This window comes from Triticum urartu, chromosome 1A (assembly GCF_056163025.1).
Source record: "Triticum urartu cultivar PI428250 chromosome 1A, HENAU_Tu73, whole genome shotgun sequence".
Lineage (NCBI taxonomy): Eukaryota > Viridiplantae > Streptophyta > Magnoliopsida > Poales > Poaceae > Triticum > Triticum urartu.
This window is the reverse complement of record NC_141873.1, coordinates 261,789,019-261,807,338: the sequence shown is the minus strand read 5'-3', so window position 1 is coordinate 261,807,338 and position 18,320 is coordinate 261,789,019. Positions and strand designations below refer to the sequence as shown.

Genomic DNA, 18,320 nt, shown 5'->3' with positions numbered 1-18,320 from the left:
CAAAAAAAAAAGAAAACATATTTGGTTCTGTATAAAAGTTACTATTCAAGTTTTATGTTAATTGCTAGACTCTTTAAATATATATTGAAAAATTAAACTGTTTCAGCAGGTGCATCTAGAACCATGTCAAAAATCTGCGTTTTTTTAGAAACACAAGAGTCTAGTTGTCATGTACTCCCTCCATTCATAAATATAAATAGATATTTTATAATGTCGACTAGATACAGTGAACTGAATGAACAAACAGAATATGTTTATATTACATCCGATTTACCAAAAATTTATAAACAACTTATATTAATCTCACAATAGGCCCAGAAGAAAAATCTGCCAAGGCCCATTAGATGGAAATGTACGGAACCTTGCCTTGCCTGGAAGACCAACCACCTTGCCTACATCTCCTCATTCCGGCTTTCCCCAATTGGCCTCCTCTTCCTCAATCCCCACCTCACTCTGCAGCTCCGCACCAAAAACCCTACTTGCGACCAGCCCTCGCCGGAGCTCACCGCCCCATCGGAAGCCTAGGATCGCGATGCCGCCCACCGCCTCCGCCTCCGCCTCCGCCATCGTCGCTGAGACGGCGAGCGGGTACCACCACCTCAAGATCCGCGGCTACTCAAGCCTCAAGGCCATCCCCAGCAGCCAGTGCCTCATTTCCGGCCCTTTCACCGTCGGAGGCCATCGCTGGAGGATCATCTACTACCCCAACGGCGACCGGGCGGAGAGCGCGGGCCACGTGTCCGTCTTCCTCTTCCTCGACGAGAATGTGGACAAGGAAGTGATGGCACGGTTCCAGTTTGGTTTCAAGGCGGAGAAGCGAGGGCTCTTCCTCCTCAAGAAGGCCAAGCCGGCGGCGGGGACTTCAGAAGCTGCACACAGCTTCGCCAGCCAGGGCACTTGGGGGCACACAAAGTTCGTGCAATGGAATGCGTTGGAGAAATCGAAGCATCTCAAGGGCGATTCGTTCACCATCAGGTGCGACCTCGCCGTCGTCAAGAGGGTCCGCATCGAGGGGACTGCCCAGGAAGGAGCTCCAAAGTTCGTCGACGTTCCCCCGTCCGACCTGAAGCAGCACCTCAGTGGCCTCTTCCTCGCCGGAAGCGGCGCGGACGTCGTGTTCGAGGCTGGTGGCGAGACATTCGCGGCGCACCGCTGCGTGCTCGCGGCCCGGTCGCCGGTGTTCAGCGCGGAGCTCTTTGGCTCGATGAAGGAGGGTAACACCAACGATCTGGTCCGCATAGATGGCATGGAGGCGCAGGTGTTCAAGGCTCTGCTCTGCTTCGTCTACACCGATTCGCTGCCGGAGATGGGAAAAGAAGAGGAAGACGCCATGTGGCAGCACCTGCTCGTCGCAGCGGACACGTATAACTTGGAGAGGATGAAGTTGGTTTGTGAAGACAAGTTGTGCAAGCACATCAATGTAGGCACGGCGGTGAACATCCTGGCACTGGCTGAACTGCACGGCTGCCCCGGGCTCAAGACTGCATGCATCCATTTTCTCAGCTCTCGGGCAAATCTGAGGGCAGCCATGGCTAGCGACGGCTTCGAGCATCTAAGCACAACCTGCCCCTCTGTTGCCAAGGAGTTGATCGCCATGTCTTCCGCACCTTAGTTCAGTTATATGCTAATTGTGCTAGCAATGTCAGGTAGTCTCCTCTCGTGGTTGCCTATGCTTATTGAGTATCACTTATTTCTCTTGGTATATCCATCTATCGCAACTTACTAAGGAGCTGCAAAGCACATTATGGAGTATTGTGAACAGGTTATTAGTCCTGCAAGTTATATGGTTGAGAACGGCTTTTCAGCACCCGGGGGTCTGGACTCCCGGTTATCTCAGCCGCCAGTGATGTATCTTCGTCGTCGAGATATGTGCCTTGTCCTTTGACCATCAATTTGATTAGCAGCCTACTGTACATCACTAAGCGTGGAGTAGTACATTTAAAATAAAACTAGGCCAAGAATAACACTGCTCATGTGTAGGCGTCGTCCAGTCAATATCAGGACTGACATGTTGCAGTAGTAATTATTTAAGGCGTTGTGCAGTGTCTCCCACAGTTGCAAGGTAAAAAGTGAATTAACTTTCCATGAAACATCATCCCACGAATTTTGGTTCAGATCTGGCATATATTCTCTTGTTCATGAACTACCCGGCTTTTAATATTATGCCATCAAGAGAATAGAGTTGTTACTGGCATAGCTGCATGCACAGCCTATGAGTGATCATTTCAACAGTAGCCTGCCTGTCCTGTAGACCTGCTCGAGAGAGGGCCTCTGCCTACGTGCGCAGACCTACCCCACTTGTCCAGCACCGCTGTCTGCTCGGTCAAAATGGACTGGATTAATACGCTGACATTGCTGCTGTTCGACAGACCCTTGCACGAATCTCATCAACGCTGAATGGAGCAGATAAAGGGGAGTCGGGACTCCCGGGTGCTACCACACCTTTTCGTATATGGTTATGTTCTCTTGCTTATGAACTTGTATTGAAAAGGAGCTTAATTTGATGAGTAATGTAATGCAATTGCGCTTTAACTGTTTCTTCACAAGATCATGTTTGCTTTCATGTTTTTCATGTCATATCCACATGTGTGCATGTTAATCCAAGAAATGATTTGTTGATACGTAAATTGATCTTAGTTCTTTGCATCCAATTAGGCTTTTTCTTGTTTCTGTATTCAATTTCAGTTATCCTCATTGTGCTAGCAATGTCAGGTAGTTCTCTTGTTGCAGCAATTGTGTCCTCTGATTCATGTTGTCCTACATAGTAGTACATCTATAGACAAAATCACTTATTTATCTTGGTATATCAACTACATCTATCCGAACTTACTAAGGAGCTGCAAAGTACTTTCACTTTCTGTCTCTTTTGTTTTATCACTACTTCACTGCATATGTATGCAATCCTGCCGATTAATCATAAATGATATTGTGAAGAGGTTAATGTGCTGATTAAATCTGTATTAGTCCTGCAAGTTCTATGGTTGTGTTCTCTTGCTTAAGATCTTGTATTGAAAAGGTGCTTTGATGAGTAATGCAATGCAATTGCTCTTTAACTGCTTCTTCACGAGATCATATTTGCTTTCATGTTTTTCATGTCATATATATCCACATGTGTGCATGTTAATCCAAGAAATAATATGTTGATATGTAGATTCATCTTAGTTCTTTGCATCCAGTTAGGCATTTTCTTGTTTCTGTATCTCATGCGTCGGAACCGACAATTTACACTACCACTGAATAAATTATTCCCTCTGTCCCATAATATAAGAGCGTTCAGCGCAGTGTCAAAAACACTCTTATATTATGGGACGGAGGGAGTAGTCGTTATGAGGATCTGGAGAATGTGGGGCCATGGGAATTCACAGTTAACTGGACTATGCTTCTACGTTTGTCCTGACGAGTGTTATAAACGGCTCAACTTTGGCAGGTCAATTTCATTAATTTTTTAAAAAAGAAAATATACTAGTATCAAGACAATATCAATTACACGCGGTCTCTGCAAAGAAGTGAGGGCAAGTTTAGCCAAATTAGTATAGATTTGAAAACCGGAGATACTCCTTTTATAATATTTGTTGAGATGAACAGCTTTCATCGGTTTATGAATAGAGTTGCTATATTGAATAACGTACTACACATCTGGCCGTCATGACCGTACAATCGCCTAAACTTGTACATAATGACCGTATGGACCAACTTTTTATGTACGATGACCAAAGCGAACTTGTGGCACAAGTTCAAGTACCATAGATGAATTTTACTCCTATAATAAACACTTTCACGAGAAGAAACAGCTATTTAGTCGGGCGTCGGGGCTGGACGAGGATATACTGACTTATTGTATTGGCCTTGAAGAATAATTTCACAATCTTCTGGCTGCGATGACCCTCTATTTGTCCCAAAAACGCTGATGCATTAATTAAATTTTTGACATAGCCTAGTAACTTGGAGGGAGGGAGGGAGATGTCTACTGGAAGCAATCAAGCAACGTCTCAATTCGATCGGGACAAAACTACTGTCAACAATTAAATGGAGTAAAAGATACAACAACGCGAGGTCACTTTCATTGCCGAGATAGGAAATAACGGATAGGATAGGGGTCATGTGGACGCTTGCATGCCTACACTTACAAGGAAGGTATGAAGCTTCCTGGAAATTTTTCGCGACCAACCCGGTGACCATTGGAGGTGGAGGTGGGCTTCGCGTCGAGTGAGCCGAGCCAACAGCAGTTGTCACCGCCCGGAGTAAACGCGTCAAGCTATATTTCGTTCAAGGCGATGCCATGATCATATGCTGAGAGTATGTTGGTTTCTCTTGCTGAGAGTACTGTGAAGACTACCTTTAAATTTCTGCCAACGTTCAGTCGGGTATTACTACTATATAGATGGACGTGTTTTAAGTATTTGCTCTAATATTTTCCACCGTAGTTGTTGGAGATTCTTATTTGTTATTCCAACAGTCATCTTTCATCTTTCCAAGGGATGCAACAAATGGAGTATTTTTTTCGACAAAGGATGGATTTTATTGATTCAAAACAAAGCATCAAGAGGATGCAAACACATTGAGCACACAACCAACCCATGCATAGATAGAATGCACAAACCAACACCAACACATGCATGCATAAAAACACGTTGTCAAATAGCAAAGTCGTATAAGACCAAAGCTATACCGATACACTATTCAAGGTGGCGTGTATGCGGTTGGAGCGGGTGGCCAGGGAGGTTTTTACCCAACACGGTGGCAGTATAATTTCCGGATCGGTCCACCTCCTTCGTCGACATAGGCATAGTTTTGGTCTCATATGGCTTTACCGTTGCCGAATTGTCGGGTTTATTTTACACACTTTGTCAGACGATTCTTTTTGTGGCTGTGTGCATCTTAGCTATGCAGAGACCGGGTGTCGCTCATCATGATTTGTATCCGCTTGATCCTACATTTCGAGATAATAAAAGCGCCCTTTGTTGGAAAAAAGACCAAAGCTATACGTAGGCAAAGAAAAAAAAACTCAAAGCGATTAGATCTGCGATCAACAAACTAAAGCAATGATTATATCCACACCAACTATCTCATGAAACGCACAGACGCCAAGGTTCTTCAACAACAACGTCTTCACGAAGGGAGCAACGCTCAATCGCCACCATCATCGGATCCAACCACCCAAGGTCAGACTCTAGGTTTTCACCTTGAAGAAACAATCCGAACAAATGGAATACTTATGGGTCATCTTTCCAACTGTCACGACACGTCACAGAGCTCTCCATGGAGATATGGGTCACGAGGCCCCGGAACCACCCCTCCTCTGGCGCGTCGGTCATTCCGAACACGCGGAAGTGCTGCCCAGGAGGCCTCACACCCAGCGAGCAAGAGTATTCTGAAGACGGACCTCATGAGAGTAGGCCACAACTGTTGCCAAGACAGAAGTAGCTCACCTAGGTTCTCATTCCGAAAGACAAAAGACTATCACTTCAGACATGCTCAGGGGCTATTGACGGTCAATACACTGAGGGTGACACATAGTGTAGGAAGTCCGACATTGGGCCGGCCTCGGGGCCTAGGAGGCCTGGTAGAGGTCCGGCTTTGGGAGATGACCCCCGGGGGGCAGTAGGCGAGAAGATCATCTTGGCATGCAAGCCAAGATGTCGGTGGCATGAGATCGGTCAGGCATTGTGTAAACCCTAGCCCTTGTCACCTATATAAGGCAGGGCTAGGGGTAGCCATTACCATCTACTCTGTAGATTATACTCTTGGTAGCCATACTCATCATCTCCCTTGTAACCCCCTCGCATGAGGTGCTCCTTCTTTAGTACAAAACAAAACAGGACGTAGGGTATTACCTCACCATGAGGGCTGAACTTGAGTAACCCCCTTGTGTGAACTGTCTTTTGGTACTTCCGACCATGTTCGTGAAGGAAATATGCCCTAGAGGCAATAATAAAGTTGTTATTTTATATTCCCTTATATCATGACAAATGTTTATTATTCATGCTAGAATTGTATTAACCGGAAACTTGATACATGTGTGGATACATAGACAAAACACCGTGTCCCTAGTAAGCCTCTACTAGACTAGCTTGTTAATCAAAGATGGTTAAGTTTCCTAACCATAGACATGTGTTGTCATTTGATGAACGGGATCACATCATTAGGAGAATGATGAGATGGACAAGACCCATCAGTTAGCTTAGCATATTGATCATTCAGTTTTATTGCTATTGCTTTCTTCATGTCAAATACATATTCCTTCGACTATGAGATTATGCAACTCCCGGATACCGGAGGAATACCTTGTGAGCTATCAAACATCACAACGTAACTGGGTGATTATAAAGATGCTCTACAGGTATCTCCGAAGGTGTTTGTTGCGTTGGCATAGATCGAGATTAGGATTTGTTACTCTGAGTATCGGAGAGGTATCTCTGGGCCCTCTCGGTAATACACATCATAAGCTTGTAAGCAAACGACTAAGGATTTGGTCACGAGGTGATGTATTACGGAACGAGTAAAGAGACTTGCCGGTAACGAGATTGAACTAGGTATGAAGATACCGACGATCGAATCTCGGGCAAGTAACATATCGATGGACAAAGGGAATAACGTATATTGTCATAACGGTTCGACTGATAAAGATCTTCGTAAAATATGTATGAGCCAATATGAGCATCCAGGTTACGCTATTGGTTATTGAAAGGATCGAGAAGTGGAGTCTAGAGGGGGGTGAATAGACTTTAATCAAGAAAAGTTACAGTTTTTAATTTCTTTAGGTTTAAGTAGAGTTTTGGCACAAGTTTAAATATTCACAATACATATCAAGCAAGCATGACAAGAGTATATGAGCAGCGGAAAGTAAATCATGCAAGTTGCAAGAATGTAAAGGGATGGGATTGGAGTGTGCAAACGCAATTGGAGACACAGAGATTTTGCCGTGGTTTCGATAGGTGGTGCTATCGTACATCCACGTTGATGGAGACTTCAACCCACGAAGGGTAACAGTTCCGCGAGTCCACGGAGGGCTCCACCCACGAAGGATCCACGAAGAAGCAACCTTGTCTATCCCACCATGGCCGTCGCCCACGAAGGACTTGCCTCACTCGGGTAGATCTTCACGAAGTAGGCAATCTCCTTGCCCTTAAAAATTCCTTGGTTCAACTCCACAATCTTGACGGAGGCTCTCAAGTGACACCTAACCAATCTAGGAGACACCACTCTCCAAGAGGTAATAGATGGTGCGTTGATGATGAACTCCTTGCTCTTGTGCTTCAAATGATAGTCTCCCCAACACTCAACTCTCTCTCACAGGATTTGGATTTGGTGGAAAGATGATTTGAGTGGAAAGCAACTTGGAGAAGGTTAGAGATCAAGATTTATGTGGTTGGAGTGGAATATCTTGACCTCAACACAAGTGTAGGTGGTTCTCTCTCAGAAAATGTATGTTGGAAGTGTAGGCATGTTCTGATGGCTCTCTCTTCGAATGAAGAGTGGGTGGAGGGGTATAAATGGCATCCACACAAAATCTAACCGTTACACACAAATCACCAAACTCGGTGGGACCGAATCATGAAACTCGGTCAGATCGATTTAGTTCATAATGTGACCGTTAGGCATTTTGGTGGGACCGACATGATCAACTCGGTGGGACCGATGTGCTAGGGTTAGGGTAAAGCCTCAACTCGATTTGACTGATTACACAAACTCGGTGGGACCGGCTTTGGGTAATAAGCAAAACAGAGAGTTGGCCAAGCAAACTCGGTGGGACCGAAATTATTGCAATGGGCAACAGAGAGTTTGCAAGCCCATCTCGGTGAGACCGAGATCCCATCGGTGAGACCGAATTGATTAGGGTTTCTGGCGGTAGCTATGTCAACTGAACTCGGTGGCGCCAGATAGAAAGTTTCGGTGGGGGTGAGTTTGACCATTGGTTTGGGACAATTGTGGATATGAGAAAGTGGTTGAGGGCTTTGGAGCATATCACTAAACACCTTGAGCAAGCAAGCCATTGAGCAACACCTCACCCCCTCTTAATAGTATTGGCTTTCCTATGGACTCAATGTGATCTTGGATCACTAAAATAAAATGTAGAGTCCCGAGCTTTGAGCTTGAGCCAATCCTATGTCCTCAGCATCTTGAAGGGGTTCCACATCCTCTAGTCCATGCCACTCCATTGTTGAACTTATCTAAAACATACTAGGTAGAAGCATTAGTTCAACAAGAGATATGTTGACATTAATTACCAAAATCACCCAGGGAGCACTTGTGCTTTCCATCTCCCCCTTTTTGGTAATTGATGACAACATACATCAAAGCTTTAGATAAAGATATAGCGAATAACAAGTAAAGCTTTGGAAAGAAATGCAACATGCATAGGCTCCCCCTACATGTATGCAAACACGTAAATTTGGAATATAGGAGCATGGGAATGCATAAGCATGACAGAGTAAGCAATGTGTTACATGTATCTTGGCTATATGCATCAGAGCAAATGATGTGAATATAGGGAATGTACCTTCATGCTCATGAGTCCTTCTTGCAAACAGTATGTACATTAGCAAGAAATCCTCATACACATGACTGTGATGCATATACTTACCTTGTGGTCTTGAGTTGGCTTAGGAAGGAATGAACCTGAGTAAACAAGGTTAGATAACACAGATACACCTACTAGCCAGAGCAAACAAATGAAACCACAAGAGTACCAAGGCTGGGATGACATGTAGAGAGTGAGTACTGAGTACCCCATTGGATATAGACATGTCCCAAAAGGTAAATATGTGCAATGAATTCAAGGATTTCCTTCCCTTAGATGTCTTGCTCCCCCTAAATCTAGCATGGGATACTGGGAGAAGATAGGGAACATAAAATCAGAGCAAAGAAAAGAAACAAAGCTAATGCAAACAATCAACTATGAACATGTCTTTCCCCTCTTAAATACATGTGACTTCTCTCCTCTTGAACACCAAGCATCTGGGGTTTCTTACACTCTCCCCTTAGTATTCTCTACCCCTATAGAAATTACTAAGCTTTGATGTGATCTCTCTCCCGCCTTTGACATCAATTTCCAAGAAGTGTTCTTCTGGATTTTTGTTACAAATGGGTTTGGTCCTTGAGTCACAAAGCAAAGCAGCAAGTCGAATGTGATGCTGGTAGAGGACAAGAATCATTGAGTGGAGCTGGAGCAAGAAGAATGCAGGAACAAGTGGCAAGTTGTCATTCCTGCAGTGAAATCGGTAGCACCGAGTTGTGTGATTCGGTGGCGCCGAAAGGATTCGGTACCGAAGGAAACAAACCGGTGTGACCGAGTTCATCATAGTGAAAAAACTTGTCACCTCAGCTCACTAGGCAGGTAAAATCTCATAAGGATTTGCAAGGAATTTGCTGAAAGATTTGCAATGAATTGGATGCAGGGAATGCAGAACACAAATAATCAGAAAGGAAATCTAGATGAAGTTTTTTTGAAAGGGGGAAATAAATATGCACGAGACAAATGAAAGAGCACAAAGAAACACAAGAGAACTTCATCTAGAATTGGTCGGCGACAAAGTCACCTATGTTAGAGTATATTGACTTAGGAGTCAAGTGAGGACACTTGATCATAGGTCATACTCATCGTTTAAGCTCAAAATGGGGTTACTTTTTTTGTTTAAGCATCTTGATGTATTCACATCTTTTTGAGTTGCTTTGATCCATGTCTTGGAGTAAAGCTTCTCTAAGATGGAATAACATACCTTGGGTGGTGGTATTGATCTTGATCATGTAGTTGAACTTGTGTGGGTTGCTCAAGGTTGATGTAGCTCATCAAGAGTTGGGAGAACCACTTGGAATTTGAGTTCATCTTCCTACATGGGTTAGCTTTGCAAGGAAGAGCACTTGTATATCCAAGATGACAATCATAAAACTTAATGTAGAGTTTGTCAAAGGATATGTTTGAAGGGTTTCGTGCTTCCTTGACTTCAACCACCATTGTGTGGAGACTTGGTGATGTAGAAATTGCTCAAGATATGAGTGGGTTGCAATCTCATAGATTAGATTTATCCAAGTACCTACAAGGGTTAGGTAGCATGCAAGAGTGCAAGTATATCCAAGACATATAAATAGCATCATAAAAGAAATATCAAGGATTAGTCAAAGGCTCATGCCTTGCATGTACCCAAATGGAGTTTCTACTCCAAGTTTGAAGCATCAATGATGTTCAATTCACCTCTCAAACGGCAAAAGACTTTTTCATCAAGCGGTTTGGTGAATATATCTGCCAATTTCTTATCGGTACAAACATGCTTAAGATCAATGTCCCCTTTGGCAACGTGATCTTGAATGAAATGATGAAGAACTTCAATATGCTTAGTTCGAGAATGTTGCACGGGATTGTGAGCAATCTTGATAGCACTTTCATTGTCACAAAGCAATGGAACATGTTTCACATATATCCCATAATCTTTAAGAGTTTGGGTCATCCAAAGTAATTGAGCACAACATGAACTAGTGGCAATGTATTCCGCTTCAGCGGTGGATAAGGATACCAAGTTTTGTTTCTTGGAAGACCAAGACACAAGAAATCTACCAAGAAATTGACAAGTATCCGAAGTGGACTTTCTATCAACCTTGTCTCTGACATAGTCCGAATTGGAGTAACCAACAAGATCGAAAGAAGACCTCTTAGGATACCAAATGCCAAAATTTGGTGTGTGTGTGTGTATTAAGTATCTCACTATCCTTTTCACAGCCTTAAGATGACATTCTTTAGGAGCCGCTTGATATCGTGCACACATGCACACACTTAGCATAATATCGGGACATGAGGCACATAGATATAACAATGAGCCAATCATGGAGCGGTAAACCTTTTGATCAACCGGCTCACCATATTTGGTCAAATCAAGATGTCCACTAGTAGGCATGGGTGTAGTCATACCTTTGCATTCTTGCATGTTGAACTTCTTGAATAAGTCCTTGGTGTACTTTGTTTGAGAGACAAAGGTACCTTCCTTAGTTCGTTTGATTTGCAAACCAAGAAAGAGCTTGAGTTCACTCATCATAGACATCTCAAACTTCTCCGACATTAGCTTTCCAAACTTCTCACTAAAATTAGGGTTAGTTGAACCAAATATTATATCATCAACATAAATTTGGCACACAAATAGTTCTCCATTAACCCTTTTAGTAAAAAGAGTAGAATCTATTTTCCAATTTCAAAGCCTTTTTCAATAAGGAACTTGGTCAAGCACTTATACCATGCTCTAGGAGCTTGTTTAAGACCATAAAGAGCTTTGTGAAGTTTATAAACATGATTAGGTTTCTTAGGATTGACAAAGCCGGGAGGTTGCTTAACATAAACTTCCTCCTCAATTTCACCATTTAAAAAGCACTTTTAATGTCCATTTGGTACAAGGTGATATCATGGTAATTAGCATAAGCAAGTAAGATGCAAATGGACTCAAGTCTAGCAACGGGGGCATATGTCTCACCATAGTCCATACCTTCGACTTGAGCGTAGCCTTGGGCGACTAGACATGCTTTGTTGCGAACAACTTATCCGTCTTCATCTTGCTTGTTGCGAAACACCCATTTGGTACCGATGATATTGTGGTTGTTGTCGGGCTTCTCAACCAATGTCCACACTTGATTTCTCTCAAAGTTGTGTAGCTCTTCATGCATGGCGTTTATCCAATCTGGATCTTCTAATGCTTCTTCAACCTTCATAGGTTCAATGCTAGAGATGAATGAATAATGTTCAGAAAAGTTAGCCAAACGAGTTTTAGAGCGAGTGATTCTCCTAGTTTGGATATCATTGTAGATTTGCTCGACAGGGTGGTCTTTGGCGACTCTTGCTCGAACTCGTGGGAGCTTTTGCTTGGCTCGGGGTGGAACATCCTCTTCATCTTGTTCTTCTTCTTGGCCTTCTTCATTGTTGACGTTGTCGTTCTCTTGTTGTGGTGGAGAAGGAGGTTGTTGATGTTCATCTTGGTGTACTTCCTCATTTTCTTTGTCTTGGTGTGTCCCACTTGTGGATGCTTCCGTATCAACTCTTGGTTCTCCTTGTCGTGAGGTGGAAGCTTCCACTTGGATGGACGAGGTACTCTCCTTCACCTCCGTTGGACGAATCTTGCCAATAGACAAGTCTTGGATTGCTTCCGAAGGGTCTTTGTCTCCTACATTAATTGGCAATTGCTCTACTTACGACCCGTTAGATTCATCAAACATCACATCTACCGTCTCTTCAACCTTTCGGGTGAAATTGTTGTAGACACGGTAAGTGTGAGAGTTTGAGCCATAACCAAGTAGGAAACCTTCATGAGGTTTAGGAGCAAATTTAGAACGACGATGCTTATCAAGAATGTAGCACTTTGAGCCGAATACTCGAAAGTATCCAACTTGGGGTTTGTTACCGGTGAGGAGCTCGTATGCCGTCTTGCCGAGTAGGTTGTGAAGATACAAGCGATTTGTTGCATGACAAGCTGTCTCAACCGCTTCTGCCCAAAAGTGTTTTGGAGTCTTGTACTCATCAAGCATCGTTCTTTCCATCCCAATAAGAGTACGGTTCTTCCTCTCAACAACTCCATTTTGTTGAGGCGTGTACGTAGCCGAGAACTCGTGTGAAATCCCTTCTTCGTCAAGAAAGGTATCCACATTCGCGTTCTTGAACTCCGTTCCATTGTCGCTCTGAACCTTCTTGATCTTCACTTCAAATTGATTTTGGGCCTTCCTAGCGAAGTTTTTGAAGATCTTTTGGACCTGCGATTTATCATCAAGGAAGAACACCCACGTAAATCTTGAAAAATCATCGACTATGACTAGACCAAATGAGTTACCACCGAGACTCTTGTAGGCATTGGGACCAAAGAGATCCATGTGAAGTAGCTCGAGCGGTCTTCTCGTGGTCATGATGTTCTTCACGGGGTGACTCCCTCCAACTTGTTTTCCTACCTAACAAGCACTACAAAGTCTATCTTTGTCAAATATGACATCTTTTACTCCAAGGATATGATCACCTTTAATAAGCTTATCAAGATTTCGCATGCCCACATGACCTAGCCTTCTATGCCACAACCATCCTTTAGAGGATTTAGCAATTAAGCAAGTTCTAGGTTGAGCCTTTTTAGTGAAATCAACAATGTAAAGATCACCTCTACGTATACCGGTAAATACCATTTTATGATTGTCTCTTCGAAACACTTGGCAATCTACATCAGTAAATAGGACATTGAAACCGAAATCAACAAGTCTAGATACTGAAAGTAAATTGTACCCAAGAGATTCAACGAGCATGACGTTTTGTATGGAGCTATCATGTGAGATGTTGAAAGTGCGTTATATCGACTAGAGGGGGGGTGAATAGGCGATTTTTATGAAAGTCTTCAAAACGTGGGAGTTATGAAGACAAACGATAGAAATAAACCTAATACCCTGCAGCGGAAGGTAGACTACACTAGGCAAGCCATAGTCAAGTATTCAATAGAGTGAAAGCACAATGACTAATAGCAGCAATGTAGTAAGGATCAGGTAGGAAGATATTGTGAAGCCAGACAGAACACACAGTCACTCAGTGAAGACAAAAGATAGTGCAAACATACAATGACTTCACAAGGAGTAACAGTAAGTAAAGGGAAGGGAAGATGAAACCAGTGACTCGTTGAAGACAATGATTTGTTGGACCAGTTCCAGTTGCTGTGACAACTGTACGTCTGGTTGGGGCGGCTAGGTATTTAAACCTTAGGACACACAGTCCCGGACACCCAGTCCTGAACACGCAGCTCAGGACACCCAGTCCTCACCGTATTTCCCTTGAGCTAAGGTCACACAGACCTCGCCCAATCACTCTGGTAAGTCTTCAAGGTAGACTCTCAAACCTTCACAGACTTTGTTCACAGGCAATCCACAATGTCTCTTGGATGCTCAGAACGCGACGCCTAACCGGCTGGAGGATGCACAGTCCTCAAGTGTAATAAGTCTTCAGATCACACAGACAAGAAGACTTAAGTGATGCCCAATTCTCTTTGGCTCTGGGTGGTTAGGGATTTATCCTCGCAAGGAATTCTCTCTCAAAGGCTTCGAGGTGGGTTGCTCTCAAACGACAAAAGCCGTACTCTCAATCTGAGCAGCCAACCGTTTATGGTTGTAGGGGGTGGGCTATTTATAGCCACTTGGCAACCCGACCTGATTTGTCTGAAATGACCCTGGGTCACTAAGGAACCGACACGTGTTCCAACGGTCAGATTTCAAACTCACACGGCAACTTTACTTGGGCTGCAAGCAAAGCTGACTTGTCTGACTCTGGACAAGATTCGCTCTCATAGTCTTCACTCGAAGACATAGGTTTTGGTTAGGCATCACTTCAGTCATTCTGACTGGTTCTCTTGGACCCCACTTAACAGTACGGTGGTTCCTATGACTCAACACAAAAGAAAAAGAACTACGAAAAATCTAAGTCTTGAAGCTCCATAGGCTTCATGTGGTGTCTTCTCTTGTCATAGTCTTCAATGTGAATATCTTCATATACCACCTTTGACTTCAATGTCTTCATACATTTTTAGGGGTCATCTCAGGTAGGAAAACCGAATCAATGAGGGACTTCTACCTGTGTTATCCTGCAATTCTCATAAACACATTAGTCCCTCAACTAGGTTTGTCGTCAATACTCCAAAACCAACTAGGGGTGGCACTAGATGCACTTACAATCTCCCCCTTTTTGGTGATTGATGATAAACTAGTTGAAGTTTTCAACGGGGAATATAATCTGTGAAATTGTAAAGGATAAGGAATTGTCTTCATAAGTTGCAAGGGCTCCCCCCTGAAGATGTGCATATAAGTAATTTGCTTTTGGAATGCAAATGCACATGGCAGGTTGTACTTGTGGAGATCCACTTCAACTTATGATGACAATCCACTATGCATGTGAAAGTATATGAAGATAATGACAATGCATAATGGAAAATGGACGTCTGCAGAATGATCTAAGTGCGGAATTTATCGTCGCACATGCGGAATTTATCATCGCAAAACAAAGTGGCAGATAAGTAAAAGACGACCATCGAGTTTAAGTGTTACAACTCAAAGAACCTAATGTAGCAAAATGAGAGTTGTAAGCACGAAGCAAAATATAAAGCACCCGCCCATATGGACCCGCTTGAAGACTATCAACCTCATATGCTTCTCCCCCTTTTGTCAGTAAGGACCAAAAAGGTTTGAAGACATAGAGCATCTACTCGTTCCCATGCGGAGTAGGTGAAGTAGCAGGGTCGTTGGTGGTGTTTGGCGGTGCTGAAGAGCTTGGAGCAGAGTTGACGCGTGCTGAAGGAGGTGGTGGTGAAGTAGCATCATCTTCATCCTCAATAACTCTGGCAGTCACTGTTGCAGCAGATGAAGAGAACTCAGAGTCTTCAAGGGATGGAGTTCCTAGCAGCACATCTCTTCGAGGAGGTGTGGAGTCAAACTTGAATCGCTCAGTGAAGCCATCCTCTTGGAGATCATCTTCAGAACACATCATCGTGAGCCCTTTCCATGTGCGGCGACAGGTTTCATGGGCAACGAAAGCATTCTTGGTGGCAAGATTGCGAATGCGATTAACATCCACTAAGAGGCTTTTCATCTGACGCTTCAGCCAGTCATGATGCCTATCCTGTTTCTGATGAAGAGCCACAAGAAGCTCTCGGTCGTTGAGAACACGAGTGCGCTTCTTGGGTCTTGGAGCAGTTGTACTATCAGTGGCTTCAGTGGACGCAGGGTGTGGTGCACGTGTAGTGCCAGCCAAAGGATACACCCGAGTGACTGCTTCAACTCCTTCAATGTTCTGTGAGAAACTCTGATGCTCTGCATTCTGAAGACTTAGAGGTTCCTTTGCAGGCTCAGGATAGATGGCTTCAGTAGAGATATCCACATCAGGCAGAAAAATCTTATGATTGTGAGCAGATGGCTGATATGAGATATCGGAGTGAAGTTTAATTAGCCGCATTACCCATGGGGCGTAGAACTTCAAGCCAAACAGATCAGAGCCTGATGCAGCAAGTTGGCGGATGAATAAGTCCTGTGCATTGAAGCATTTTCCATGAAGAATATAGAAGACCAAAGTCTTCATTGCACCCTCAAGCTTGGCATTTGGAGAGTGCCCTTTGATGGGCCAGAGAGTTCGCCTGATGATGTGATAGATGGTTCTTGGCAGATACTCAAGGTCTTCAACGAAGAACTCTGTTGGATAAGCAGCATCTTGGGGCAATGGCTTCATCATGCTGAGCATCTAACTCATATCAGGTTCCGGCCTCTTAAAGATGCTCTCAATAGCTTCACTATGCAGCTAACAGTCATGCTCGTAGATATCGCCAGGAGTGGGCAAACCAGTGAGCTCAATGATGTCAAATGCATTGGCTTCGTGATGAACGTTTCCGGTCATCCACTCTAGGACCCAAGTCTTCGGATCTCTGTTGTACCCGCGGATGTGAAATGTGGCATAGAATTGGAGCAGCAGCTCTTCATTCCAATGCTCTTGGTCAGTAACGAACGGCAGCAGTCCAACTTCCTTGAAGCAATCCAAAGCTTCTTCCAGACAGGGCAGACCAGCTATGGCTTCAATGTCAAGGCGCTTGTGTGGGAAGATGCGACCTTGGTTGTAAAGAATGCATGAGTAATAGCTTCGCTGAGGATAGCTCCAGAACCGATCAGATGATATCCTTTCCCTTGAGTAGGGGTTCCTGGAGCTATCGAAGAATGTGTTGTCTACCCTGAAGCCATTGATATTGAAGGAGCCAGGTGCTGATGCAGGACCTGGGAACCTTGGAAATCTTGGAATTGGCTTCTGTACCTGAGGCCTGTGCTCAACATGATAGTCGAACTGGGGACCGGCAGTAGACTCAGGAACAGAAGTGACGGGATCAGTGGCTTCGCTGTCTTCTTCTTCCGTTGGGGAGGGCTCCACATTAGCTTCATTGGTGGTTGTGGCAGCCTCAAGATGTTCATCCTCCACTTGACGAGCTGGAGGGTCGGTCACAACCACTTTCTCCTTGAGAACTGCTTCTTGGTGGGACAAGGGGACTTGTGGGACTTCTTCTTTCGCGGCTGATGCAGCCGGATTGTCTTCAACAGAGATTTGAGGCCTTGGACCTTTGCGAAGCCTGCGCAACGCGGGCGACGCCTGTGGAGTTGGAGTGGGCTGGGCCTCATAGTCTTCTTCCTCTTGTGGGCGATCTGCCCATGAAGCATCCTGTGCAATTGGCATCAGTGGACGACCAATGCTGATGAGTTTGCTGTTTTCAAGCTGAGGAAGGACTGCACCATCTTCTACATTGTCATGTTGACCAATGTCTTCAGCAGCGATGGGATCAGCTGCTGGAAAGTCTTCAGCTTCATGAGCCTCTTTGGAAGCAGGCTCATGGATAGTCAGTTGGCGTTCAGCTTCAGGATAGACCATAGAAATGGGTTCAACTATCAAGGGCTCTGTGGGAGCAACCCGATCTTTCTTGGTCTTCCACTTCTTCTTGGAGGGGGCAGTTGGAGAGGCTTCAGAATGTTTCCTCTTCCTGGCTTCAGCCTCAGCAGTCCTTGTCTTCTTGAGCTCTGAAGCGGTTGACCGGCTTTTTGGCTTCGAGCCAGTCAGTCTAGTTGGGAAGACAATCGGAACTGCTTCCTGCCTTGGTGCATCAGGTTCAGCCGTAGCAGGCTTCTTCTTCTTTGCGGCCATCCTGGGGTCGATGCCAGGACGCCCAAGGGCCTTGCGCTTCTCAGCCTCATTGTAGGCTTGCACACATCTGTCAGCTAGAGTCTTCATGCGATCACGCGAACCCTGAGCTTCTGCACGTTTCTTTACAAAGGCTTCCTTGAGCTCGTGCATCATACTCTTGAAGTTCTTCACTTCCTACACGCTGAGCTTGGCCATATGCTTCTTGAACTGAGCCTTTTCATAGTCAATATTTTGCTTCAGTTCAACAATGCGCTGGGCAATAGCGAGTTCTGAAGCAATGGCGCCTTGGAAGGCGACACTGAGGCCAATTGGTAGCTGCAGATCTTCAAAGCTGATGTTTGGCATGTCAAACCACTCGTCAATGAAGTTGTGGATGATGGTTACATCAAAGAGAGGCAGATCATTGAAGATTTCTACTTCTTCTTTGCTCTTGATGAGTTGCTCAAGAGCGTCATCTGCAAGATCTTCATCACTTGACAGATTGATGGCGTCATTGCGCAGAATGGCAGCAGCAGTTAGCTCTTGGCCGGTGTGTGGCAGAGGCATCTTGGCCTTCTGGGGCTTGGAGATGCGAGATAAGTCTTCGGACTGCACACTGTCTTCAGGAGGTGCAGTTGTCAGTGGCTTCGCCCGGAAGATTTTTGGTGAAGGGGCAGGCTTT

General features: G+C 44.5%; 1 protein-coding gene across 1 annotated transcript; it reads left to right on the top strand.

Moving 5' to 3' along the window:
* Positions 1-411: 411 nt before the first annotated feature.
* LOC125532522 (BTB/POZ and MATH domain-containing protein 1) lies at positions 412-1,778 on the top strand. Its single transcript, XM_048696565.2, has one exon. It carries the CDS (start codon positions 533-535, stop codon positions 1,610-1,612), a length of 1,080 nt encoding a protein of 359 aa, XP_048552522.1. The 5' UTR covers positions 412-532; the 3' UTR covers positions 1,613-1,778.
* The last annotated feature ends 16,542 nt before the right edge of the window (positions 1,779-18,320 follow it).